This window comes from Pimephales promelas, chromosome 8 (assembly GCF_988280905.1).
Source record: "Pimephales promelas chromosome 8, fPimPro1.hap1.1, whole genome shotgun sequence".
NCBI lineage: Eukaryota > Metazoa > Chordata > Actinopteri > Cypriniformes > Leuciscidae > Pimephales > Pimephales promelas.
Window position 1 is genome coordinate 35822674 of NC_142776.1, and position 27236 is coordinate 35849909.

Consider the following 27236-nt stretch of genomic DNA (forward strand, 5'->3'; position numbering starts at 1 on the left):
CAAAATGGTCCGGATTTGGAAATCCCATCTCTTCCTATCCAGGATCAAGTAATCCGTCTTACTTTTATGCCAGTTTTTTAAAGCAACACTGGACTGGATCACCCTGATCCAGATACACCGTTACCAAATCCGGATTACCAGTGCTCTAAATGGGACAACATATCGCAACGTGGGCTACCGGCTATGTAAAGAACAGGTAGAAGAGCCAACATGGGGTCACTCTTATTTTGAAACCAAACATAAATTGGGACAAGATATTTTTTTTTATTTTATTTTTTTTTACTTTTTCTATACTGAATAACTTAATTGTTAGCCTATTTCTACTTTATCACTGTTACAACGGTTACACAAGTCAAGTGCAAAATATAAATAAAAATATATACACTAAATGATACAAATGTATTATTTGACCAATTTTAAAGTTTTTCTACATTTTCTTCCTGAAATCCACCTTGAAATCCTACCCCCTGTTGGGATCAGGATAATCCTGTTTTTTTGGATCAAAGTTATCCAAGTCCCACTGACAAGTTAAGTTTGAACAACACAAACTGAAGGTTTGATCCAGATTAAAACTAGGATTGGATTCCCTGATCTAATCTGATTTCAGATTCCTTCTTTCCCTTTTCAACAACCCATTTTCAAGATTTGATCCAATTCGATAACCAAAATCCGATCAGCTTACCTTTCAACAACTGGCCCTTCATAATCATGACATGACATAAGTTATGAGTATGAAGGAAGTTTTATGTTTGTGACAACTGTCATTAAGTGCCATTCGCTCAGTTATGACATTTTTAATGCAAATATGACATTGTTTGAGATGTCTTTGTTATGACACCTTGACATAAACCAATACATCATAACCTGTCAGTGTCTTTGTCATGACAACTTGACATTACTAACCTGTCATAAACATGAAATAGCAGATTAATGATCAAACTTAAGAAACCACCAAGCTTTATGGGTTAACATTACATTAAACTGTCAGCTGGTTGGTTTTGACATTGGCTGTCATGAAGCCATTATAACTTTTTAATGACAAATTCAATTAGTACCACTGTAGTTGAGGTCACGAAATATATTCATGACACAGTTATAATGCCTCATGACAGCCAATGTCAAAGCCAACCACATGACAGTTTAACTTTTATATCCAGTTGTCATGACAAAGACACTGACAGGTTATGATGTATTGGTTTATGTCAAGATGTCAGTCAAACAATGTCATATCTGCATTCAAAATGTCATTATTGAGCGAAAGACACTTAATGACAGTTGTCATAAACATGCAGAAACCCTAATTCATATTTAAGACATATGTCATGTCATGGTTATGAAGGTGTCATGTAAAGACACCCCTTCAAGTAAAGTGTAACCATTAATAACGTTAAGCAGTTGCCATGACAGTATGCTTGTTTAAAGAAGGAGGAAAGAGGTGTGGTGGGAAACAGACAGCATCAGCCAATCAGCCTTCGTTCTCTTATTAACTGGCCAATCACAGTTAACAGCAGCCACCACACCTCCCCTTGACGCCAGCTTGCGATTTTTCAGTGTTTTGGCCCAGTGGAGCGCAGGTCTTTGACCTCAACGGACCGTGACATCGTCAGCTGATAGTGACAGTACATGTTGGGCTGGAGTAACAGAGTCGGTGAAGAACTATCAATTCATTCACATTTAACTGGCAAAATTGCAGGTTGAGGGAAGGTCGAGATTTTCTCATTTCATTTCGGCATTCTACAATGACACTCTAAAGTACTTACCCTGAACTGGTATTCTCTGTTCTCAAAAACGCCTGCAGGACCAGTGGGAACTCTGACTTGACGATGTATAAGTAACTGGACATGGCTATAGAAAATATAAAAAAATGACTAAATTAGGGTAGAAGAAACACAATCAAAAGAAACTAACCTTCATCGTGATTTTATGAGGGCGCAGTGGATAAGACACACGCCTTTGGTGTGAGAGACCCGGGTTCGAATCCACTAAGAGCAAGACACTTGACCCCCATTTGCTCCAGAGGCATGTGACCTCTGACATATATAGCAATTGTAAGTCTCTTTGGATAAAAGCGTCAGCTAAATGAATAAATGTAAATGTTATGCTCATTTTGCTTGTTGCACCCTTGTTTTTACTATTTAAAAAAATAGATAAATATATCTTGCTTATATATACTGTATATATATATAAAATTTATCTTGGTATCTTTATCTATTTATATTACTTGTATATCCATTACTATTTTTGTGTGTATTTTATATGCATAATATTAATCCGAGTCAGTGTGATTAATGTTATTGTTATGCAATTCTTAGGGGGGGATACTTTTAATCTAGAATTAATTTTACTATTATTTTTAAATTTAAAAAAAAAAATAAGTCAGTAAAATTCGATTTAAGACTTTTTACTAGGGCTGTGCAAAAGTTAATTGCGATTAATCGCATCCAAAATAAAAGTCTGTGTTTACATAATATATTTGTGTGTGCTGTATATAATTATTTTGTATATATAAATACCTATGCATGCATGTATATATTTAAGAATTATTTGCGCTTAAATTCTGTATATATTTATAAATACATAATCTATATTATATAAATATTTTATATATTAATAACATATTTTCTTAAATATATACATGCATGTGTGTGTATTTATATATACAAAATAATTATATACAGCACACACAAATATATTATGTAAACACAGACTTTTATTTTGGATGCGATTAATCGCAATTAACTTTTGCACAGCCCTACTTTTTACACAAATTAAATATGAAAAGTCACAGTTTGAGAAACCTGAAGAACAGGCAGCATTAATAATTTGGGGATTAAATAACATGGAAACAGTGTTAAATATCAGCATAAAGCAAGTTTTGTCACTTCAGAAAGTGTGTAAAAAATAATACATGGGTGGAAATTAACTGGTGAAGCCAGACAAGAATATATAGAGATGAATAAAGGATCCTTAAAAACAATATTGGACAAATATTAATGTCTCATTCACATCAGATTTTCTTTACCTCCAATGTTTTGAAGAGTGATGGCAATTCCGGCCGCCATCTTCCCTGTCATTCCGAAGGCCCTGAATCCCAGCTGTTCGTATGATCTGATTCCTGGAAATGAAAGTCAGTAAAACATGAAGAGAGAGACAAATCTCACCACCAGAGCCAAGTTTCCACAAAACCCTATCGCATGTTATGATTATCTTTCCCTGCGGTGACCGCCGAGTTAACATGGAAACTCAGTAAGCCCTAAAATGGAAGCTGAATTGTGTTTTCAGAACGGAAATGACATCACAACAACACACTGAAAATGCCAACAACTGCATAACAAGAAATGCCTCTTAAAATGTTTTAAAACAACACATATCTCTTTCTTTCAATGTTTAGTATTGAACTAAACATACTAAACTATATATGAAGAGTTCAGATGCAAAATCCTCTAAATGCCATTTGAAATTTTCTTCTTTAATGATGATTTTTATCAAACTTGTATATTTAAGTTCAGTAATTTCACTTAAATAACAATTAATAGGTAATTATCATAGCCATTTAAGTGAAATCGCTGAACTTAAATATACAAGCTTGATAAAAATGATCATTCTAGAAGAAAATTTCAAATGGCACTTAGAGGCTTTTGCATCTGAACTCTTCATATACAGTATATGTCCAATTTAAACAGTTAATAATTCAAACTATTAGTAGTTCAAATTTCCAAATTTTCTCCACTATATTGACCCATTTCAGGCAATTCCTGTTCAGATTACAAAAATAAAAAAATGCAGATTGTTATTACGTGACTGTGTTAACTTTAAGGCATCCGTCCACCAGATTAGGAAATGACAATACAACAAACCGATCAAGAAAAATACAGTTCTTCTTACCAACAATACCAGAAGACTTCAGCAGGAGGTGAATAGAATAGCAGGACAGACCAGCTACAGCCGTGAGGAGAAACCTGAAGACAAAACACAACCATCACATCACCTCAAATTCCACACATGCTAGACTTAATAGATGGCTTTTCTAGAAGTTCACCCAAGTAATCTTACAAGAAGTAGAAGGAAAGTTCCTCTACTGGAGATTAATGAACTACTTTCTACTTACCAAACTGACATTTAGCTGACCTTTTATCTGAAATGACCTACACACATTAGAGGGACAATCCCTTTGGAGCAGCATGCGATTAGGAGTCTAAGGTTACAAACTATTAAAACCACTCAAATATAATATAAAGTCTACAGCTGGAGTTCTAAGTGCATTGCATACATGCTTTCTAAAAGGTTTTTTTTTTTTCAGTGTTGAGTAAGAATTACTGCTGAATGAATCTTGGGAAGGCGCCAGTGTTTGTGTTGGAACCAAAAATGTACGTCTGGTAATCTGTTCCATGAAACCCCATGATCAAACACACCACTAACCAATTTTACTGATTCATCCAGCTCTTTTCTTTTAGCTAATGTCATGGAAAGCCAATTTTTACAAAAGCAAATAGCTGATAGAAGCTTAACCCTAAAACTGTATTCTGGACAAATGTGGGCAAAATAGTTTTGATTTATTTTTAAAAATACTTCCCTTGATCTAAGCGGTACAAGACTTGGCTACTTTTCCTAAGTTTGCCTCCTGAACACACACAATTTTTTGACTCAATTCTACACTGTTAAATAGGTGAAAAAAACTCCTTAATCTTGTATTTGGGTCAAAAATGGGCACCCATAGAAATGAATGGGAAAAACTGTAATTTAGAGCATTCTAAAATAAGCCAAAATAAGGTACCAGGTGACAGAAAAGTCACTTCACTTATTTTAATGTAGTTAAAAAAAATAAAAAAATAAAACATAAAAATAAGCATGATTTACATAGAAAATATGGTACTTTTGAAGTAAATAAATTCAAAAATACCCCAAAATGAAACAAAAACACCATAAATGGATAGACAAAACTTTATCGAAGACAGTGATATAACATTTATAATAAACTAGATTAAAAAGTTCGTCGAGACAAACTTTAAGTTGGCTTGTGAAAGTTTGGAACAGAAAGTTTGAAGAAGTTTAAAGTAGTTTGAAGAAGTTTAAAGTAGTTTGAAGTTTAAATTAGTCTAAAGTTTAAATTAAGTTTAACTTAGTTTAAAGAAAGATAGATAGATAGATAGATAGATAGATAGATAGATAGATAGATAGATAGATAGATAGATAGATAGATAGATAGAGTTAGAGAGATAGATAGATAGAGTTAGAAAGAGACAGATAGAGTTAGAGAGATAGATACATAGATAGATAGAGTTAGAGAGATAGATAGATAGAGTTAGAAAGAGACAGATGGAGTTAGAGAGATAGATAGATAGATAGATAGATAGATAGATAGATAGATAGATAGATAGATAGATAGATAGAGTTAGAGAGATAGATAGATAGAGTTAGAAAGAGACAGATGGAGTTAGAGAGATAGATACATAGATAGATAGATAGATAGATAGATAGATAGATAGATAGATAGATAGATAGATGCTAGGGTATTCTGGGTGGTTGCTATGGTGTTGCTAGGTGGTTGTTAGGGTGTTCTTGGTGGTTGCTAGGGTGTTGCTAGGCAGTTGCTAGGGTGTTCTGGGTGGTTGCTATGGTGTTGCTAGGCGGTTGCTAGGGTGTTCTGGGAGGTTGCTATGGTGTTGCTAGGCGGTTGCTAGGGTGTTCTAGGTGGTTGCTAGGGTGTTGCTAGGCAGTTGCTAGGGTGTTTTGGGTGGTTGCTATGGTGTTGCTAGGTGGTTGTTAGGGTGTTCTTGGTGGTTGCTAGGGTGTTGCTAGGCGGTTGCTAGGGTGTTCTGGGTGGTTGCTATGGTGTTGCTAGGCGGTTGCTAGGGTGTTCTGAGAGGTTGCTATGGTGTTGCTAGGCGGTTGCTAGGGTGTTCTGGGTGGTTGCTAGGGTGTTGCTAGGCAGTTGCTAGGGTGTTCTGGGTGGTTGCTATGGTGTTGCTAGGCGGTTGCTAGGGTGTTCTGGGAGGTTGCTATGGTGTTGCTAGGCGGTTGCTAGGGTGTCCTGGGTGGTTGCTATGGTATTGCTACTTGGTTGGTAGTGTTCACATATGGTTAATATAAAGTATCCATATTAGCATTTAGCTATTCACAGCTAGCATGTTTAACATATTGAAAGTCCTGTGTGCTAGCATGAGTCAAAAGACCCAACCCCCATCGCGATACAATTTTCTGATTTTGAGATATAGCTGTTAAAAAATGGTTGCTAGGGTACTCTGTTTGGTTGCTAGGGATTGGCTTGACAGCTGCCAATCATGAAACTCCAAAGGCAGCTTGTCAGTATGAATGATTTAAACCGATCCCCATCTCTATATGTTGTTCTGATGCAGAGATATAAATCTTGCTTAATGGTTGCTAGGGTACTCTGTTTAGTTGCTAGGGAGTGGCTTGTCAGCTGCCAGTGATGAATCTCCAAATGCTGCTTGTCACTATGAATGATATAAATCAACTCTCATGACTCTGTGACATTCAGAATGGAAGATATCCCTCTTTAAAATTTGGTTGCTAAGGTGCTCTTAATTGTTGCTAGGACGTGGCCAGAAATTGTTGAGGTGATTCATGGTTGGCTGTTTGCTACCCATAGTCAAATGAGACCACCCTCATGTTTCTATGACACTTCTATCCGGAGATATCCCTTCAATCTCTTTCAATGGAAGTCTATGGGACTTGTTGCTAAGGTGCTCTAAATGGTTGCTAGGGCGTGGCTTGATAGCTTCACAATGATCCTGAGAGACTGATTGGTCGTCTGAGTAAAATGAGCCCGCCCCCTTGTCTCTATGACACTGTGATCCAGAGCTATGTTCAATATAAAACCCTAATGCAATGTGTAGGACAACCCATTTCATGTAAGTCAATGGGGCAATTTTGGGCAGCTCCTGCCCCCCAGGGGTGCAACTATTCCCCCACTGTGAGGTATTTTCTTACAGAGCCTGTCAGCTTCTTCAAATGTGGTACATTACAAGTTTCTGAGAAATCAGCAATATTTAGTATTGCACGAGGCCTGCGGCCTCGTGCCTATGGCCTACGGCTGCTAGGGTGCTGTAACTGGTTGCTATGGTGTGAATTTAGAGTTTATGAGTTTAGAGTTTATAAGTTTAATTGAGTAAGTGTCCAGAGTTTATTCATTTATGAGTTTAATAGTTTTATGAGAGTTTATAAGAGTATGAGTTTATGAATTTAGAGTTTATGAGTTTAGAGTTTATAAGTTTAAATGAGTCTAAGAGAGTTTAAGTTTAGAGTTTATTAATTTATTGTGAGTTTAAGAGTTTAAGATTAGATAGATAAGTGTCATAGATTGATGAGTTCATTAGTTTGAATGAGTTTCAGTGGCTCATATAGTGTATAGAATGACAGTTTGATTGAGTCTGGGGCTTCAAGGTATTTAGATTTGAATTTTGACAGTTGGGCAGTTTGAACAGCTGAAGATTCCACAATGTTAAGTCAATGGGAGTTTTTTCCGACTTTGATCGTCATTTTTAGGAGAACCGTAAGTCCGATCAGTTAGAAAAGATATAGCAACGCGAGTCAGAACAGTTTGAGTGTCCGTGCCGAGTTTGGAGTATGTGGAGTTAAAGCTCTAGGAGGAGATAGAGTTGTAAATTTCCTGAGTAAGAAGAATAATAATAACTAGATTAAAAAGTTCGTCGAGACAAACTTTAAGTTGGCTTGTGAAAGTTTGGAACAGAAAGTTTGAAGAAGTTTAAAGTAGTTTGAAGAAGTTTAAAGTAGTTTGAAGTTTAAATTAGTCTAAAGTTTAAATTAAGTTTAACTTAGTTTAAAGATAGATAGATAGATAGATAGATAGATAGATAGATAGATAGATAGATAGATAGATAGATAGATAGATAGATAGATAGATAGAGTTAGAAAGAGATAGATAGATAGATAGATAGATAGATAGATAGATAGATAGATAGATAGATAGATAGATAGAGTTAGAGAGATAGATAGATAGAGAGATAGATAGATAGAGAGATAGATAGATAGATAGATAGATAGATAGATAGATAGATAGATAGATAGATAGATAGATAGATAGATCTTGGTGGTTGCTAGGGTGTTGCTAGGCAGTTGCTAGGGTGTTCTGGGTGGTTGCTATGGTGTTGCTAGGTGGTTGCTAGGGTGTTCTGGGAGGTTGCTATGGTGTTGCTAGGCGGTTGCTAGGGTGTTCTGGGTGGTTGCTATGGTGTTGTTAGGCAGTTGCTAGAGTGTTCTTGGTGGTTGCTAGGGTGTTGCTAGGTGGTTGTTAGGGTGTGCTGGGTGGTTGCTATGGTGTTGCTAGGCGGTTGCTAGGGTGTTCTGGGTGGTTGCTAGGGTGTTGTTAGGTGGTTGCTAGGGTGTTCTGGGTGGTTGCTATGGTGTTGCTAGGCGGTTGCTAGGGTGTTCTGGGTGGTTGCTATGGTGTTGTTAGGCAGTTGCTAGGGTGTTCTTGGTGGTTGCTAGGGTGTTGCTAGGCAGTTGCTAAGGTGTTCTTGGTGGTTGCTAGGGTGTTGCTAGGTGGTTGCTAGGGTGTTCTGGGTGGTTGCTATGGTGTTGCTAGGGTGATCTGGTGGTTGCTAGGGTGTTGCTAGGTAGTTTCTAAGGTGTTCTGGATGGTTGCTATGGTGTTGCTAGGTGGTTGCTAGGGTATTCTGGGTGGTTGCTATAGTGTTGCTAGGTGGTTGCTAGGGTGTCCTGGGTGGTTGCTATGGTATTGCTACTTGGTTGGTAGTGTTCACATATGGTTACTATAAAGTATCCATATTAGCATTTAGCTATTCACAGCTAGCATGTTTAGCATATTGAAAGTCCTGTGTGCTAGCATGAGTCAAAAGACCCAACCCCCATCGCGATACAATGTTCTGATTCTGAGATATAGCTGTTAAAAAATGGTTGCTAGGGTCCTCTGTTTGGTTGCTAGGGATTGGCTTGACAGCTGCCAATCATCAAACTCCAAAGCCTGCTTGTCAGTATGAATGATTTAAACCAACCCCCATCTCTATACATTGTTCTGATGCAGAGATATAAATCTTGCTTAATGGTTGCTAGGGTACTCTGTTTAGTTGCTAGGGAGTGGCTTGGCAGCTGGCAGCGATGAATCTCCAAAGGCTGCTTGTCACTATAAATCAACTCTCATGACTCTGTGACATTCAGAATGGAAGATATCCCTCTTTAAAATTTGGTTGCTAAGGTGCTCGTTAATTGTTGCTAGGGCGTGGCCAGAAATTGTTGAGGTGATTCATGGTTGGCACTTTGCTACCCGGAGTCAAAAGAGACCACCCACATATTTCTATGACACTTCTTTCTGGAGATATCCCTTCAATCTCTTTCAATGGAAGTCTATGGGACTTGTTACTAAGGTGCTCTAAATGGTTGCTAGGGCGTGGCTTGATAGCTTCACAATGATCCTGAGAGACTGATTGGTCGTGTGAGTAAAATGAGTCCGCCCCCTTGTCTCTACGAGACTGTGATCCAGAGCTATGTTCAATATAAAACCCTAATGCAATGTGTAGGGTCCTACACCATAGTAAGTCAATGGGGCAAATTTGGGCAGCTCCTGCCCCCCAGGGGTGCAACTTTTACCCCACTGTGAGGTATTTTCTTACAGAGCCTGTCAGCCTCTTCAAATGTGGTACATTACAAGTTTCTGAGAAATCATCGCTATTTAGTATGGCACGAGGCCTGCGGCCTCGTGCCTATGGCCTACGGTTGCTAGGGTGCTGTAACTGGTTGCTATGGTGTGAATTTAGAGTTTATGAGTTTAGAGTTTATAAGTTTAATTGAGTAAGTGTCCAGAGTTTATTCATTTATGAGTTTAATAGTTTTATGAGAGTTTATAAGAGTATGAGTTTATGAATTGAGAGTTTATGAGTTTAGAGTTTATAAGTTTAAATGAGTCTTAGAGAGTTTAAGTTTAGAGTTTATTAATTTATTTTGAGTTTAAGAGTTTAAGATTAGATAGATAAGTGTCATAGATAGATGAGTTCATTAGTTTGAATGAGTTTCAATGGCTCATATAGTGTATAGAATGGCAGTTTGATTGAGTCTGGGGCTTCAAGGTATTTAGATTTGAAATTTTGACAGTTGGGCAGTTTGAATTTCTCAATGGGAGTCAATGGGAGTTTTTTCCGACTTTGATCGTCATTTTTAGGAGAACCGTAAGTCCGATCAGTTAGAAAAGATATAGCAACGCGAGTCAGAACAGTTTGAGTGTCCGTGCCGAGTTTGGAGTATGTGGAGTTAAAGCTCTAGGAGGAGTTAGAGTTGGAAATTTTAGTCTCAGAAAAAGAATAATAATAATAAGTTTAAATAGCATTTCAGTAAGTTGGCTTTCCCAAGCCAACTTAACTAGAATGTACATTTCCAGAGGAAAATGTGAAGTGGTGCTTGCAGTGGCAAAAAGCTCGCTCGGTTGCTAGAGTGTGGCACATTTTTGCATTCGAGACACCAAACACGTCTGTACGATGTTTTTGTGATGATAAATTGTTTATTCAGCTGAGACATGTCTTATTCATGTGTTTGTAGGGTTACTGGGGTACCCTATATGGTTGCTATGGTGTGATTATACAGTTTATGAGTTAATATTTAAAGACTAGTTGACAGTCTGAGTCAAAAAAAGGCAAAATCCATGTTTCTTCTATTTTCTGGAGCTGAGATATGGCTTGTATATGTTGTTTTTATGGTTGCTAGGCTGCCCTAAGTGGTTGCTAGGGCGTGATTATTAAGTTACTATATCACTACTTGTTGGCTGTATGATAGGCCGAGTAAAATGAGCCCAACCCCAAGTCTCTATGACCTTCTATTCAAAAGATATGATCTCACAAATTTGGTTCCATAGTTAAGTCTATGGGAGATTTTTCGGCCGATTTATCGCCCGCTAGACAAGCATCGTACGCCCGATCTCTTAGAAAAGTCATAGCACACCTCTCCTTAACGAGCTGGTCGATTTGACACCTCATTCATGTGTCTGTGACAAAAAATGCGGGAGGAGTAGCGTGCCAAAGTTTTGTCTTGGAGAATAGTATTCACAACACTAGAATGTACATTTCCAGAGGAAAATGTGAAGTGGTGCTTGCAGTGGCAAAAAGCTCGCTCGGTTGCTAGAGTGTGGTACAGAATTGCATATGAGACAACAACCATGTCTGTACGATGTTCTGGTGCTGAGATGTGGCTTATTCATGTGTTTGTAGGGTTACTAGGGTACCCTATATGGTTGCTATGGTGTGATTATACAGTTTATGAGTTAATATTTAAAGACTAGTTGACAGTCTGAGTCAAAAAAAGGCAAAATCCATGTTTCTTCTATTTTCTGGAGCTGAGATATGGCTTGAATATGTTGTTTTATGGTTGCTAGGCTGCCCTAAGTGGTTGCTAGGGTGTGAATATGAAGTTACTATGTCACTACTTGTTGGCTGCATGATAGGCCGAGTCAAATGAGCCCAACCCCAAGTCTCTATGACCTTCTGGTCAAAAGATATGATCTCACAAATTTGGTGCCAATGTTAAGTCTATGGGACTTTTTTCGGCCGATTTATCGCCCGCCAGACGAACATCGTACAATCGATCGCTTATAAAAGTCATAGCACACCTCTCCTCAATGACCGGGTCGATTTGACACCACATTCATGGATCTACGACAATAAATGCGGGAGGAGTAGCGTGCCAAAGTTTTGTCTTGGAGAATAGTATTCACAACACTAGAATGTACATTTCCAGAGGAAAATGTGAAGTGGTGCTTGCAGTGGCAAAAAGCTCGCTCGGTTGCTAGAGTGTTATGGGTGGTTGCTAGGGTGTTCTGGGTGGTTGCTAGGGTGTTATGGGTGGTTGCTTTGGTGTTGCTAGGTGGTTGCTAGGGTGTTCTGGGTGGTTGCTAGGGTGTTGCTAGGTGGTTGCTAGGGTTTTCTGGGTGGTTGCTAAGGTGTTGCTAGGTGGTTGCTAGGGTGTTTCTAAGGTGTTCTGGATGGTTGCTAGGGTGTTTCTAGGTGGTTGCTAGGGTGTTCTGGGTGGTTGCTAGGGTGTCCTGGGTTGTTGCTAGGGTGTTGCTAGGTGGTTGCTAGGATGTTCTAGGTGGTTGCTAGGGTGTTGCTAGGCGGTTGCTAGGGTGTTCTGGGTGGTTTCTAGGGTGTTGCTAGGTGGTTGCTAAGGTGCTGCTAGGTGGTTGCTAGGGTGTTGCTAAGGTGTTCTGGGTGGTTGCTAGGCGGTTGCTAGGGTGTTGCTAGGCGGTTGCTAGGGTGTTCTGGTTGGTTGCTATGGTGTTGCTAGGTGGTTGCTAGGGTGTTCTGGGTGGTTGCTATGGTGTTACTAGGTGGTTGGTATTGTTCACATATGGTTACTATAGAGTTTTTATATTGTTCATGGCATGATTTAACACTTAGCTAATCAATATTAGCATGTAGCTATTCACAGCTAGCATGTTTAACATTTTGAAAGTTCTATGTGCTAGCATGAGTCAAAAGACCCAACCCCCATCGCGATACAATGTTCTGATGCTGAGATATAGCTGTTACAAAATGGTTGCTAGGGTACTCTGTTTGGTTGCTAGGGAGTGGCTTGGCAGCTGCCAATCATGAAGCTCCAAAGTCAATGTGAATGGATAAACCAACCCCCATCTCTATACGATGTTTTGATGCAGAGATATAGGTCTTGCAAAACGGTTGCTAGGGTACTCTGTTTGGTTGCTAGGGAGTGGCTTGGCAGCTTCCAATCATGAAGCTCCAAAGTCAATGTGAATGTATAAACCAACCCCCATCTCTATACGATGTTCTGATGCAGAGATGTAGGCCTTGCAAAATGGTTGCTAGGGTACTCTTTTTGGTTGCTAGGGAGTGGCTTGGCAGCTGCCAATCATGAATCTCCAAAGGCTGCTTGTCAGTATAATTGATATAATACAACTCCCAAGCCTGTATGACATTCAGAATGGAAGATATCCCTCTTTAGATTTTGGTTGCTAAGGTGCTCGACAATGGTTGCTAGGGCGTGGTCAGTAAGTGTTGAGGTGATTCATGATTGGCTGTTTGCTGGCCCGAGTCAAACGAGACCACCCTCATGTTTCTATGACACTTCTATCCTGAGATATCCCTTTGATCTCTTTTAATGGAAGTCTATGGTACTTGTTGCTAAGGTGCTCTATATGGTTGCTAGGGCGTGGCTTAATAGCTTCACAATGATCCTGAGAGACTGATTGGTTGTCTGAGTAAAATGAGCCCACCCCCTTGTCTCTATGACACTGTGATCCAGAGCTATGTTCAATACAAAATCCCTATGCAATTTACCATAGTAGGAAAAACACATGCATTTGATGGGACGTCCTTCACCATAGTAAGTCAATGGGGAAAACTTTGGGCAGCTCCTGCCCCCCAGGGGTGCAACTTTTACCCCATTGTGAGGTATATTCTTACAGAGCCTGCAAGCCTCTTCAAATGTGGAAAATCACACATTTTTCCGAAATCGTTGTTCGGAGCTATGAGTCGTCAAAGTTTGTCTCAATGTTAAGTCTATGGGATTTTTTGGAAATTTGTTCGCCCCTGGGGCGAGCACCGTACCCCTGATCTCTTATAAAATTCATTTGACACTTCTCCTCAATAGGCCGCACGATTTGATGCCTCATTCATGGGTCTGTGACAAAAACTGTGGACGTAGGAGTGCTCCAAACTTTTTCCTGGAATAGTAAAATGCTATACTAGAAAATTTCAATGGGAAAAATATTTGGGGAGCTCCTGCCCCCCAGGGGTGCAACCTTTACCCCATTGTGAGGTATTTTCTTAAAGAGCCTGTCAGCCTCTTCAAATGTGGTAAATTGCAAGTTTCTGCGAAATCCTCGCTCAGAGCTATGACTCGCCAAATTTTTTCGCCATGTTAAGTCTATGGGTTTTTTTTTGGCCGTTTTTCGCCCCTGGGGCGAACATCGTACCCCCGATCTCTTAGAAAAGTCATAGCACACCTCTCCTAAATGAGCCGGTCGATTTGACACCTCACCCATGGGTCTGTGACAAAATCTGCGGGAGGAGTAGCGAACCAAAAAGTGGCCAGAATAATAATAAGAAGAAGAAGAAGAAGAATAATAAATAACATTGGGGTCAATGGGGGAAAATTTGGGCAGCTCCCCTGCTCCCCAGGGGTGCAACTTTTACCCCATTGTGAGGTATGTTCTTACAGAGCCTGTCAGCCTCTTCAAATGTGGTGAATCGCAGGCTTCTGTGAAATTCTCGCTCGGAGCTATGAGTCGTCAAAGTTTGTCGCAATGTTAAGTCTATGGGATTTTTGGGAAATTTGTTCGCCCTTCGGGCGAACATCGTACCCCCGATCGCTTAGAAAAGTCATAGCACACCATTCCCGAATATTCCGCACGTTTTGAGACCTCATTCATGGGTGTGTGACAAAAACTGCGGGAGGAGTAGCGTGCCAAACTTTTGGGCCGACTCAAAAAACACAATAGTAATAGTGTTGCCTTGCTTTCAGCAAGCACCACTAACTAGATTAAAAAGTTCGTCGAGACAAACTTTAAGTTGGCTTGTGAAAGTTTGGAACAGAAAGTTTGAAGAAGTTTAAAGTAGTTTGAAGAAGTTTAAAGTAGTTTGAAGTTTAAATTAGTCTAAAGTTTAAATTAAGTTTAACTTAGTTTAAAGATAGATAGATAGATAGATAGATAGATAGATAGATAGATAGATAGATAGATAGATAGATAGATAGATAGATAGATAGATAGATAGAGTTAGAGAGATAGATAGATAGATAGAGTTAGAAAGAGACAGATAGAGTTAGAGAGATAGATACATAGATAGATAGATAGATAGATAGATAGATAGATAGATAGATAGATAGATAGATAGATAGATAGATAGATAGATAGATAGATAGATAGATAGATAGATGCTAGGGTATTCTGGGTGGTTGCTATGGTGTTGCTAGGTGGTTGTTAGGGTGTTCTGGGTGGTTGCTAGGGTGTTGCTAGGCAGTTGCTAGGGTGTTCTGGGTGGTTGCTATGGTGTTGCTAGGCGGTTGCTAGGGTGTTCTGGGAGGTTGCTATGGTGTTGCTAGGCGTTTGCTAGGGTGTTCTGGGTGGTTGCTATGGTGTTGTTAGGCAGTTGCTAGGGTGTTCTTGGTGGTTGCTAGGGTGTTGCTAGGCAGTTGCTAAGGTGTTCTTGGTGGTTGCTAAGGTGTTGCTAGGCAGTTGCTAGGGTGTTCTGGATGGTTGCTATGGTGTTGCTAGGCGGTTGCTAGGGTATTCTGGGTGGTTGCTATGGTGTTGCTAGGTGGTTGCTAGGGTGTTCTGGGTGGTTGCTATGGTGTTGCTAGGCAGTTGCTAGGGTATTCTGGGTGGTTGCTATGGTGTTGTTAGGTGGTTGCTAGGGTGTTCTGGGTGGTTGCTATGGTGTTGCTAGTTGGTTGGTAGTGTTCACATATGGTTACTATAAAGCATCCATATTAGCATTTAGCTATTCACAGCTAGCATGTTTAGCATATTGAAAGTCCTGTGTGCTAGCATGAGTCAAAAGACCCAACCCCCATCGCGATACAATGTTCTGATGCTGAGATATAGCTGTTAAAATATGGTTGCTAGGGTACTCTGTTTGGTTGCTAGGGATTGGCTTGACAGCTGCCAATCATGAAACTCCAAAGGCTGCTTGTCAGTATGAATGATTTAAACCGATCCCCATCTCTATATGTTGTTCTGATGCAGAGATATAAATCTTGCTTAATGGTTGCTAGGGTACTCTGTTTAGTTGCTAGGGAGTGGCTTGTCAGCTGCCAGTGATGAATCTCCAAATGCTGCTTGTCACTATGAATGATATAAATCAACTCTCATGACTCTGTGACATTCAGAATGGAAGATATCCCTCTTTAAAATTTGGTTGCTAAGGTGCTCGTTAATTGTTGCTAGGACGTGGCCAGAAATTGTTGAGGTGATTCATGGTTGGCTGTTTGCTACCCATAGTCAAATGAGACCACCCTCATGTTTCTATGACACTTCTATCCGGAGATATCCCTTCAATCTCTTTCAATGGAAGTCTATGGGACTTGTTGCTAAGGTGCTCTAAATGGTTGCTAGGGCGTGGCTTGATAGCTTCACAATGATCCTGAGAGACTGATTGGTCGTCTGAGTAAAATGAGCCCGCCCCCTTGTCTCTATGACACTGTGATCCAGAGCTATGTTCAATATAAAACCCTAATGCAATGTGTAGGACGGCCCATTTCATGTAAGTCAATGGGGCAATTTTGGGCAGCTCCTGCCCCCCAGGGGTGCAACTCCCCACTGTGAGGTATTTTCTTACAGAGCCTGTCAGCCTCTTCAAATGTGGTACATTACAAGTTTCTAAGAAATCAGCAATATTTAGTATTGCACGAGGCCTGCGGCCTCGTGCCTATGGCCTACGGTTGCTAGGGTGCTGTAACTGGTTGCTATGGTGTGAATTTAGAGTTTATGAGTTTAGAGTTTATAAGTTTAAATGACTAAGTGTCCAGAGTTTATTAATTTATGAGTTTAATAGTTTTATGAGAGTTTAAAAGAGTATGAGTTTATGAATTTAGAGTTTATGAGTTTAGAGTTTATAAGATTAAATGAGTCTTAGAGAGTTTAAGTTTAGAGTTTATTAATTTATTGTGAGTTTAAGAGTTTAAGATTAGATAGATAAGTGTCATAGATTGATGAGTTCATTAGTTTGAATGAGTTTCAATGGCTCATATAGTGTATAGAATGGCAGTTTGATTGAGTCTGGGGCTTCAAGGTATTTAGATTTGAAATTTTGACAGTTGGGCAGTTTGAATTTCTCAATGGGAGTCAATGGGAGTTTTTTCCGACTTTGATCGTCATTTTTAGGAGAACCGTAAGTCCGATCAGTTAGAAAAGATATAGCAACGCGAGTCAGAACAGTTTGAGTGTCCGTGCCGAGTTTGGAGTATGTGGAGTTAAAGCTCTAGGAGGAGTTAGAGTTGGAAATTTTAGTCTCAGAAAAAGAATAATAATAATAAGTTTAAATAGCATTTCAGTAAGTTGGCTTTCCCAAGCCAACTTAATAATAATAATAAGTTTAAATAGAATTTCAGTAAGTTGGCTCTCACAAGCCAACTTAATAAAAATTAGGATCACACCTGAGTCCTCTGTGCCCACATTTGTCCACAATTACAGGATTAAGGGCTTTAAAGTGAATACGGTTTAAAGGCTACACTACACAATAGTGGAATTCTCTTGCAAAGCGATTATTGTACTTTCAGGATACGTTCACAATGCTTCACCGCAGGAGGCAGACTGTCCTTGAATTTAGTCCATTTGGATGACAAGTACCTGATAAATGGCAAGCAATTAGCAATGGCCAAGGGATGATCTCTGTATTCAAACGAGATGGATGTTCTCAACAACAGCTGCCTAACAGGTGATCTCAGTACCTGTGCTCTGCAATCGACACATCTACAAGAGTTTTTGCATCGACCATTTCTGTTGTGATCCATTTGTTTGCCATTCATTAGGTTAATTTATTGTTATGTGTCTGGAAATAAGACTATCTTTGGAGGAAGCAGTCTTGGCCTGTTAGGTCATTTGATCAGTAGTATTTAATTCCCTGTAACCTGACAGGAGCCTCAGACGCCTCAGACGTCTCCCCGCTCTCCTCCCCCAGTCAGACCAAGACAGGCTGCGAGAGGAAACCAAATATAACAACTATATTTGGATGGGGGAGGGTGATCCTGAAAAGAAGGATGTGTCTGGCGAACGGAGGAGGCGTGGCCAGCCCAGGTCATGGCCTTTCTGGGGCCGTGGATAGGCGAGAGGGGTGGAGCTAACGAGTGGAAAATTTTCAGAAGGTGGGAAATAAACATTAAATGGCATGTGTTAGCTTTCCTCCTCTACTCTTTGGAAATAGTAAGTACTGCTGCTAGTCAACTTTAAGCATTCTTCAGTTGTGCATACATATAGCTATAGGAGGTATGATAGAAGCCAATATGTTTAGTATAAATATAATAAGTTGAGTTGAGTTGTTCATAATTTTACATTGTAAGTAAAACTCTTGAAACAAGGGCAGAATGCAATCAGTGTGTGGATCTTTTCCATAGATCAAAATCCCGTCTGGTACACCCATGTTCATGAACATTAACAGCCTCCAAAAGGAAACATTCAATTATTCAAGAGCATGTCTGGAAAAATAACAGATGTAAAACCTATACTTTAATTACCATGGCAATTAGACAGCCAATGGGGCAGCCACATGCTTGACATTTAGATGACGTTAACATGCTGATTCATTGAAGGCTGGAAGTGACAGGTTCATTTGGGTGACTATGAGATGATTCAGTGATGCTTTACATGAGAACAAACATAGAACAATGGATCACTTTTGAAGCCAATTTGTCATTAAGAGGGTAATGAAGGTATTTCACTTACAAGAAAAGCAGTATGCCAGTATTGGCCATAGCGTAGGCCAATCCCAAAATCCCACTGCCCATAATGGCATTGCCCAAATTGAAGACTGACATGCCAAAAGAGGTCTTCCCCTCAAACTGAGATAGGAAATAAGATTGATAAGCAACTAAAACAGACAAAAACACCAGCAGTAGTGCTACATAGACTAACATCAACACATCGTTTAGTTTCTACGAGCTATTCCTGATATGCTATTGGTTACTTGGAAGTTCACAGCAAATGTTGCAGATACTTACATCAGTAAAACGTGGCTTCTTGCCATTGCCGTTGGGCAGGAACTCAATGTTCTCAGCGAGTGTGCTCTCAGGGTCATCGAATCTGTTGGATGGAAGACAGTGGACATTTAAATGACAATGATCAAGTAACCTCATCTTCGTCTAGTAACGTCATCTGTTTTCTGTTATTGACATACCTGCCGTGATGGATACCGTTTCTGAGGGTTGATAGAGAGTGTGAGAGGGTCCATCATCGAGCAAGAGCAGAAAAGAGGGTAAACATGCACTTAGACAAGCCCACAAGTCAACACACCCATGCCAGAAGGTAAACGTGCATTGAGAAATATACAAAAGTAAGCTACAAATAAAGTTTGCATTGACCTCAGTACAGAAGCACACAATGAACATGATATATGTTGCAAGTCTGTTCTTTAGGGAAAACATGCTAAAAAGCAAAACCAGAACCACAATTTAAAGTGGCCTGGTTCTCCATGCAGGTGGTAAATGGGAAAGCACTTCCTGTCACATGCAATTAACTTATCTTACTGCCGCAAGACAGTGAAAGTCAAAATGTTCAGCGTTTGTACATAAAGTCAAAGTCCCTGTAAGACAAGTCGTTTCTTTCGGCGGTCAACTTTGAAACGCAACTCCGGCAGCTATTTCTGTCATGCAAATGTGCAGCTACTATCTCTTTGAATGGGAAAGCAACAAATTCCCCAAAGCTGTTTACCATATTTTAGGATTAAATTTCATATTTGGAATCACCAATGAAATCGAGATGGTCCTAACTGCAGAACACAAAATCCAGGGAGAGGAGTTGGATCCAGATACAACCCCTCCCAACCTTACATATACCTAAACCTACCCATCTCCGCCCCCTGATCAATAACCCCACCTCTAGTCAACCCATCTCCACCACCTGAACCCTAACCCCCCTCTCCAAATCCTACCCATCTCCAGCCCATGATCCCTAACCCCACCCCTAATCCTACACATCTCCGCCCCCTGATCAATAACCACACCCCTAATCAACCCATCTCCAACCCATGATCCCTAACCCCACCCCTAATCCTACCCATTTCCACCCCCTAATCAATAACCCCACCCCTAATCAAACCATCTCCATCACCTGAACCCTAACCCCACCCCTAATCAAACCATCTCCATCACCTGAACCCTAACCCCACCCCTAATCAAACCATCTCCATCACCTGAACCCTAACCCCACCCCTAATCAAACCATCTCCATCACCTGAACCCTAACCCCACCCCTAATCAACCCATCTCCACCACCTGAACCCTAACCCCACCCCTAATCCTACCCATCTCCACCACCTGAACCCTAACCCCACCCCTAATCCTACCCATCTCCACCCCATGATCCCTAACCCCACCCCTAATCCTACCCATTTCCACCCCCTAATCAATAACCCCACCCCTAATCAACCCATATCCACCACCTGAACCCTAACCCCACCCCTAATCAAACCATCTCCATCACCTGAACCCTAACCCCACCCCTAATCAAACCATCTCCATCACCTGAACCCTAACCCCACCCCTAATCAAACCATCTCCATCACCTGAACCCTAACCCCACCCCTAATCAACCCATCTCCATCACCTGAACCCTAACCCCACCCCTAATCAACCCATCTCCACCACCTGAACCCTAACCCCACCCCTAATCAAACCATCTCCATCACCTGAACCCTAACCCCACCCCTAATCAAACCATCTCCATCACCTGAACCCTAACCCCACCCCTAATCAAACCATCTCCATCACCTGAACCCTAACCCCACCCCTAATCAAACCATCTCCATCACCTGAACCCTAACCCCACCCCTAATCAACCCATCTCCACCACCTGAACCCTAACCCCACCCCTAATCAACCCATCTCCACCACCTGAACCCTAACCCCACCCCTAATCCTACCCATCTCCACCACCTGAACCCTAACCCCACCCCTAATCCTACCCATCTCCACCCCATGAACTAGGGCTGGGTAAAAATATCGATTCATCAATGCATTGCAATTTTTTGCTTCTCAATTCAATATCGATTCATCAAATCCCATGAATCGATTCAGCCATCCAGGTCAGTGGCGGCGCTGTGGGCTACACTCTAGTGAGAGCGTTCAGCGTTGTACAAGTCGCGCTTTAGCCCTTAGCAAAACAGCGCGATGACGGACAGCAGCTTCACTCCGTTCAAGCCTGATTCAAGACTGCACCGCCAACATTAAAAGCCGACGTTTGGGCTCATTTTGGATTCCACTGTAAGCCGGGAACTATGGAAGCTTGTTTCCGCCACAGAATGGAAAATAAAAAAGGTAATTGCGACTTTTTATCTCACAATTCTGACTTTTTTTTTTCTCACAATTGGGAGTTTACCTCTCGCAATTCTGACTTTATTTCTCAGAATTGCAAGATATAAAGTCAGAATTGCGAGATATAAAGTCACAATTGCGTGATATAAAGTCGCAATTGGGTGTTATAAAGTCAGAAATGCATGATATAAAGTCAGAAATGCATGATATAAAGTCAGAATTGCGTGATATAAAGTCAGAAATGCATGATATAAAGTCTATGAGATATAAACTTCTGAGAGGGAAAAAGGTTAGTATTTTTTCCCCCTTAGAATTGGCCTGTGTGATCAGCTATTAAGTGTTATTGTTTACAAAATTATAATTAGAATATAATATTGCACTTTTTTGAGTATGCACATTTTGTGCTTCTGTTTACATTTCTTTTTTAACTTGAATGTATAGGAAGAAAGAAATATACTTTCTACTACTTAGTTACTTGCACTTTAGAGGTGTTGTTAAAGCACTGTACAGTGCTCGTCACAGTTCTGTTTGAATTCAACACATACAATATTGTACATTTGTATTCTGCTGAATAAACCATGACTGGAAACAAACATGCTGGGGTCAATTTGTTCTTTAACATTGGTAAAACTGCGCACATTACTTAAAAATATACTCAGGCACTTAATTACTTGTGTATTTACTTATTATTGAATCGATATCGAAGCTAATAAGTCAATATTGAATCGAATCGAAATCGAATCGAATCGAAGCCTCAAGAATTGAAATCGAATCGAATTGTGAAATACCTAACAATACCCAGCCCAACCATGAACCCTAACCCCACCCCTAATCAACCCATCTCCACCACCTGAACCCTAACCCCACCCCTAATCAACCCATCTCCACCACCTGAACCCTAACCCCACCCCTAATCCTACCCATCTCCACCACCTGATCCCTAACAACTGTCAAATAAATTTTGCTTCTAAACGCTCAAATCATGACAAAAACTGCATTTTTCAGGTTGGACCAGCACATGCGTCAAAACAGTGATTGTTTCAATTGCAACCGGAGCTTCTAGCGGCAGCTGCAGTGAGGCAATGGCTTTACCAATCAGGGATTGGCTCTTTTTTTAGGAGACGGGACTTATTCCACCATATTGCGCATTGCACTTTCTTCCATTCAAAGTAATGCACACAAAGTAATGCACCTTTGTATATCTAAAGTCTTTGATGAAACTGATGCAAAAGCGCTTACTGTTCTTCCTCCATCATACTCTTCATTGGCACGCACATTTCCTCTCCGAGGTCATGACCTTTCCCATTGGGTAGGATACTCATCTCTGATCTGGTAGGCTCCATGGAGGAAGCCGTCGATATCCCACAGTTCACAGTGAGTTGTCAAAGTTGCTGAAAAGGATAAAGATTGACAACAATTTAATATATATATATATATATATATATATATATATATATAAAATTAACTTTATGCATAAAAATCTGTCTCATGAAGTCCAGGGTTGTTACTATTAACTAAAACTTATTAAAAATTGTTTTCACTAACTGAAATCAAATAAAATGTAAATATTATTTCAGAAAGTTACATGAAAAATAGAAATGTTGCATTGGAAATAAAATAAAATAAATAAGGTTAAGTTGAAGAACTAAACTAAAACGGAAATAAATATGAAATAAAGCTAATTAGAAAAATCAAATAAAATGAAGAAAAAAAGTTAAATTAAAATCAAAACAGAAAATGTAAAACTAAAAGCTAATGGAAAAAAATTATAGCATTAATAATTACATTAATGCATTAGTATTAAAAAATACTATTATAGTATATAAATAATACTAAAACAATACTGCATATGTCCCAATCTACTCATACTACACTATATAATAAAAGCGTAATGGGGCCAGATGGTAATAATGTGGTACTTTTATGTATAAAATGATAATACTACATAATTCAATAGCAGCATTGTATTTCAAAGTACTTATGCATAAAAAAAACATGTTATTGGCGTACATGTCCAAAAACAAGTTTGTTCATTATATTAATTAAGTCAGATGGAAAATTTCATTTCTTCTTATTTTGATTCTTCTTCACATCATTATTGCATTGTGAAACACCTGTCAGTAATGCACAAAATCACCCTAGAAATCATCTCAAATCAGCCTGATGGACTCCATCACTACCACTCAGTTACAGCAGTGCGGCCGGCCACCTAAAGAAACCACCAGGATTATCCAGCGATTTAGTGACTGGCCTTTCACCAGTTTCCCCTGAGACCTAATTTTCATTTATGCATGCTATTAAGTCGTCCGTTTTCAACAAACACAATGAGACGCAGCGTACCAGGGTGTAATTTTAGACCAGCAGATGTTCTCGCTCTTCAGCGAACAGTGTCTTGACGTTCCCTGGAAAAATGAAGGCTCGATAACATTTGCCACGTCACTGTTTATTTTATGTTCCAGGTTTTCAATCCACTGAATAGTAGGGCCACTGAGACGCCCAGCTGTCATGATAAATTTAACACACACACTGTTTGCAATAACAACTGTCTGCGAGGGAAAGAAGAACTGTATGAATGTGTTCATTTTACGGTCTGATAATTGAGGAAGGTCTCGAGTCTAGTCCATTTCCAAATTAGACTGATGCAGACATGAGATTCCAGCACTATTAACATTTAAAACTGCTACTAGCAACATGTTGTGTCAAAACGCGATTAATTCTTGCAAAACAAACCCCTCCAAATAAACCCCATCACCCTGCAGGGTTCACTGTGCAATAATGACCAGCTGAATGTATATACATCATCCCTTACATTTTATCCTCATTGAGGTATTGTTCAATTAGCACTGACTGTACTTACATGAACAGGCTCAACATCATAACGTGACAAAAGGCATTATGAACAGAAGCTCTTCTTTGAGACTCTAAATTCTAACAGGAGCTTGAATATCACATGAGGATGATATGTCGTATAATATATGTTTTTGTCAGCCTTAAAGGAGTAGTTCACTTAAAAAAAAAAAAAAAACTTTTGCTGATAATTTACTCACCCCCATGTCATCCAAGATGTCCACGTCTTTCTTTCTTCAGTTGAAAAGAAATGAAGGTTTTTGATGAAAACATTCTAGGATTTTTCTCCATATAATGGACGTCAATGGGGTCCAAATGATTCAAGGTCCAAATAAGAGTTTCAGTGCAGCTTCAAAGGGCTTTAAACGATTTCAGACGATGAATAAGGGTCTTATCAAGCAAAACGATCGCTCATTTAAAAAATAAATAACATTTTTTTACGTTTTATAAGCTCAAATGCTCGCCTTGCTCTGCTCTGTTGCGCGTTCGTGGCTCTCCTGTTCATCAAAAGAGTCATTTTGTTCATTTCGTTCGTCGAATGAAGCAAATGACTCGAAAAAGGATTCGTTCATTTTGATGAACAGGACTGAAATTCTCATTTGGATCTTAAACCGTTTGGACCCCATTGAAGTCCATTATATGGAGAAAAATCCTGGAATGTTTTAATTTCTTTTCGAATGAAGAAAGAATGACATGGGGGTGAGTAAATTATCAGCAAAAGTTTTTTTAAAAAGTGAACTACTCCTTTGACACATCTTAATGCAATATTTGACCCGCAAAGATTGAGCTCAAGGTTATTAAATATGTCAGATCTGATAAATTTACCTCCAAATTTTTGATAGACACAGGATGGTCAACAAGTGCATATTAATACTTAGCATTAGCAATACACAGTAACAAAGTGGATAAAAGGCATTTATTGGGTTAATATACAAGGACTAACTACTTTTCAAGATTAACAAAATACGATAACTCGGGTGTAAAGCGCAGTATTAAGTTCTATCACGCTTTTGTCTTTTTTATCCTCCCTTTCACACAATGCACTGTCCTTGATGTACATTCAACAATGTGCTGCCTTCTCAAAAGGGCTTTACATTCACAATAATAAAGACATTACACTGACCAACACCTCAAGCTAGGGTCAAGAAACAGGACGAGATTAACTATAGCCAAATTCATGACATATACAAAGTGAATTTATTATTCTTTTTTTTTCCCTCTAGTCAAATGCTTTTTCCCACAGACCAAGAGCAAATGTTATGGGTCTGGATCTTTATTTACAAGTCTGCCCTGCCCAGTTTGTTACATGTTCTTAAAAACTTGATGTCAGTAGTAGAGTGAACACAACCTCTGCTCTGATTGGTCGGCAGGCTCAGCTCCTGAAGCGGTAGGTTTACATGCAGAACAGACCATGTTTAGATGTTCCCTTTTGAACAGTAGAGCAAGTATGACTCATCTGAAATCATTTTGGGCTTGAACATGGTCCCACCATCATGATTTTTCCCTGAGGACTTTTCTAGGGATAAATGATGAGAATTTATGAACAGAAATGTAAGAAACATTTTTATAGAACTAGGAATACAAATGTTTCTTACATTCTTTTTCATATATAAACGTACATATATAATAACATATATTAAATTTAATACATGTTTTTAGATTTACATATATATGCCTTTTAAATTTGACATTAATTATACTTTTATTTTATTATAAAACTGTTTTTATAAAATAAACTGTTTTATAAATGTAACGCACACACACACACACTTGAAATATTTTATATTATTTTTTTAATCAAATTAAATATTACATCAAATATTTTAAAAGTATGAAAATAACTTTTAAATAAAGTTTAACTTTTAAATAACATCACCCACAAACCTATTGAAATTGACTTTTACTGTAAGAATCAAATGTGTGATTAACAATGTAATTTTGTGGGGGGGGGGGGGGGTGCAGGAGGCAGATAACAGGCTTCAACCACTTAAAATGCTTAACAGGTTGTGCATGGTTGGGCAGCAAGTGTAGCTGTGGACATCAAGCTATTGAACGTGATTTGGCCGTGGTGATGATGAGTTTAGGAAACCATTTGAATGTGGATAATGTCAATTAAACTCACGCTTGCACAAGGGAGCTTTTAATTAGGCACTGGCAGGCTGAACTGTTTCCCAAACAGTGAATCACATTTAATTGACAACCTGAGATGAAATGCCTCCTGCTGTGAGCGTCAGATTAATAACTCTGTACCTTTAAATCGGTCCTATCTAAAGTAATTCAACATTCAAAGAGGAACGTTTCGCATTGCACAATATTGTGGTTTTAAATTCACCACAACAAACCAAACTTTGCTTTTTTTAAACTATTTTAAAAAGCAATCTAACGCAAGTGTTTCAGCACATCTACATTCATTCTTCTCTTTATGAGCGAGCCTGAGGTTCACCATGTGTCAGTTTGTGTGCCAAGAAGCCACCAGCCCACCGCTTTACATGAACACTGAGGTTCATATAAAGTCCTCCTAGTCCTGATGTTAACCACACCAAACACTTGGTAACTGTACACCATAAAAATAAATAATGTGGTGCTACTATGATACTGTCGCCGGACACCGGACACTTCATATTCAACAGTTTTACTGATTTGACAGAAACTATTGGATGACAACTGAGCTGAACTGGATGATGACATCACTGTTTTTCTGCAGAACTGCTCATAGATGAAAATATGAACTAATGTAAAAATCGATCTTTAACTGAATCAACACTGAACTGACTTCAGTTGAACAACGACACTATTTTCGTTTTAAAGCTGCTGTTGAATAATGATCTGTGTTGAATAAAGCGCTATAGCAACGTGATATTAGCTCCAAGGTACTAATAGCAGGCTTATACCATGTTTGGCACACATTTGACGGGATTGATTCAACCTCTTTGAGGTTAAAAGGACCTGAGCAATGATTGCTCTTCACCAGACTGCCAACTGAGGTTTATTTTACCGATAAAGATCAGTGACGTACTCTGTCTGTCTAATTGTTTCTATCCGTCTATCAACTCACTGTATCCACCTGTCTGGATTCTGGTATAACACCCACTTTTCAAAATCCAATCAATTCCTAAGAAATATATCCAACGCGATATATCCAACGGAAGCTTGTGTCCACCATTGAATTAAAAAAATAATAAAAAAAATAATTGCGACTATTTATCTCACAATTGCGAGATATGAAGTCAGAATTGTAGGAAATAAAGTCGCAATTCTGATTTTATAACACATAATTACGAGTCTATATCTCGAAATTCTGACTTCTTTTCTCAGAATTGTAAGATATAAACTCACAATTGCGAGTTATCAGGCCAATTCTAAGGGGGAAAAAGCTTTTTTTTACCCTCAGAATAGTTTATATCTCACAATTCTGGCTTTAAAAT

The 27236-nt window shown here is 39.3% G+C and overlaps 1 protein-coding gene across 1 annotated transcript in view; it reads right to left on the reverse strand.

Moving 5' to 3' along the window:
* Positions 1–27236, reverse strand: part of slc38a3b (solute carrier family 38 member 3b) — a 57946-nt gene that overhangs the window by 28138 nt on the left and 2572 nt on the right. The window contains exons 2-8 of the mRNA XM_089134475.1: positions 22204–22355; positions 18831–18851; positions 18655–18736; positions 18380–18495; positions 3886–3959; positions 3023–3115; positions 1761–1845 (exon numbers count right to left, since the gene is read on the reverse strand). Coding sequence (XP_088990601.1) covers positions 1761–1845; positions 3023–3115; positions 3886–3959; positions 18380–18495; positions 18655–18736; positions 18831–18851; positions 22204–22307 — 575 coding nt within the window. The 5' untranslated portion in view covers positions 22308–22355. The remainder of the gene's footprint in view (positions 1–1760; positions 1846–3022; positions 3116–3885; positions 3960–18379; positions 18496–18654; positions 18737–18830; positions 18852–22203; positions 22356–27236) is intronic.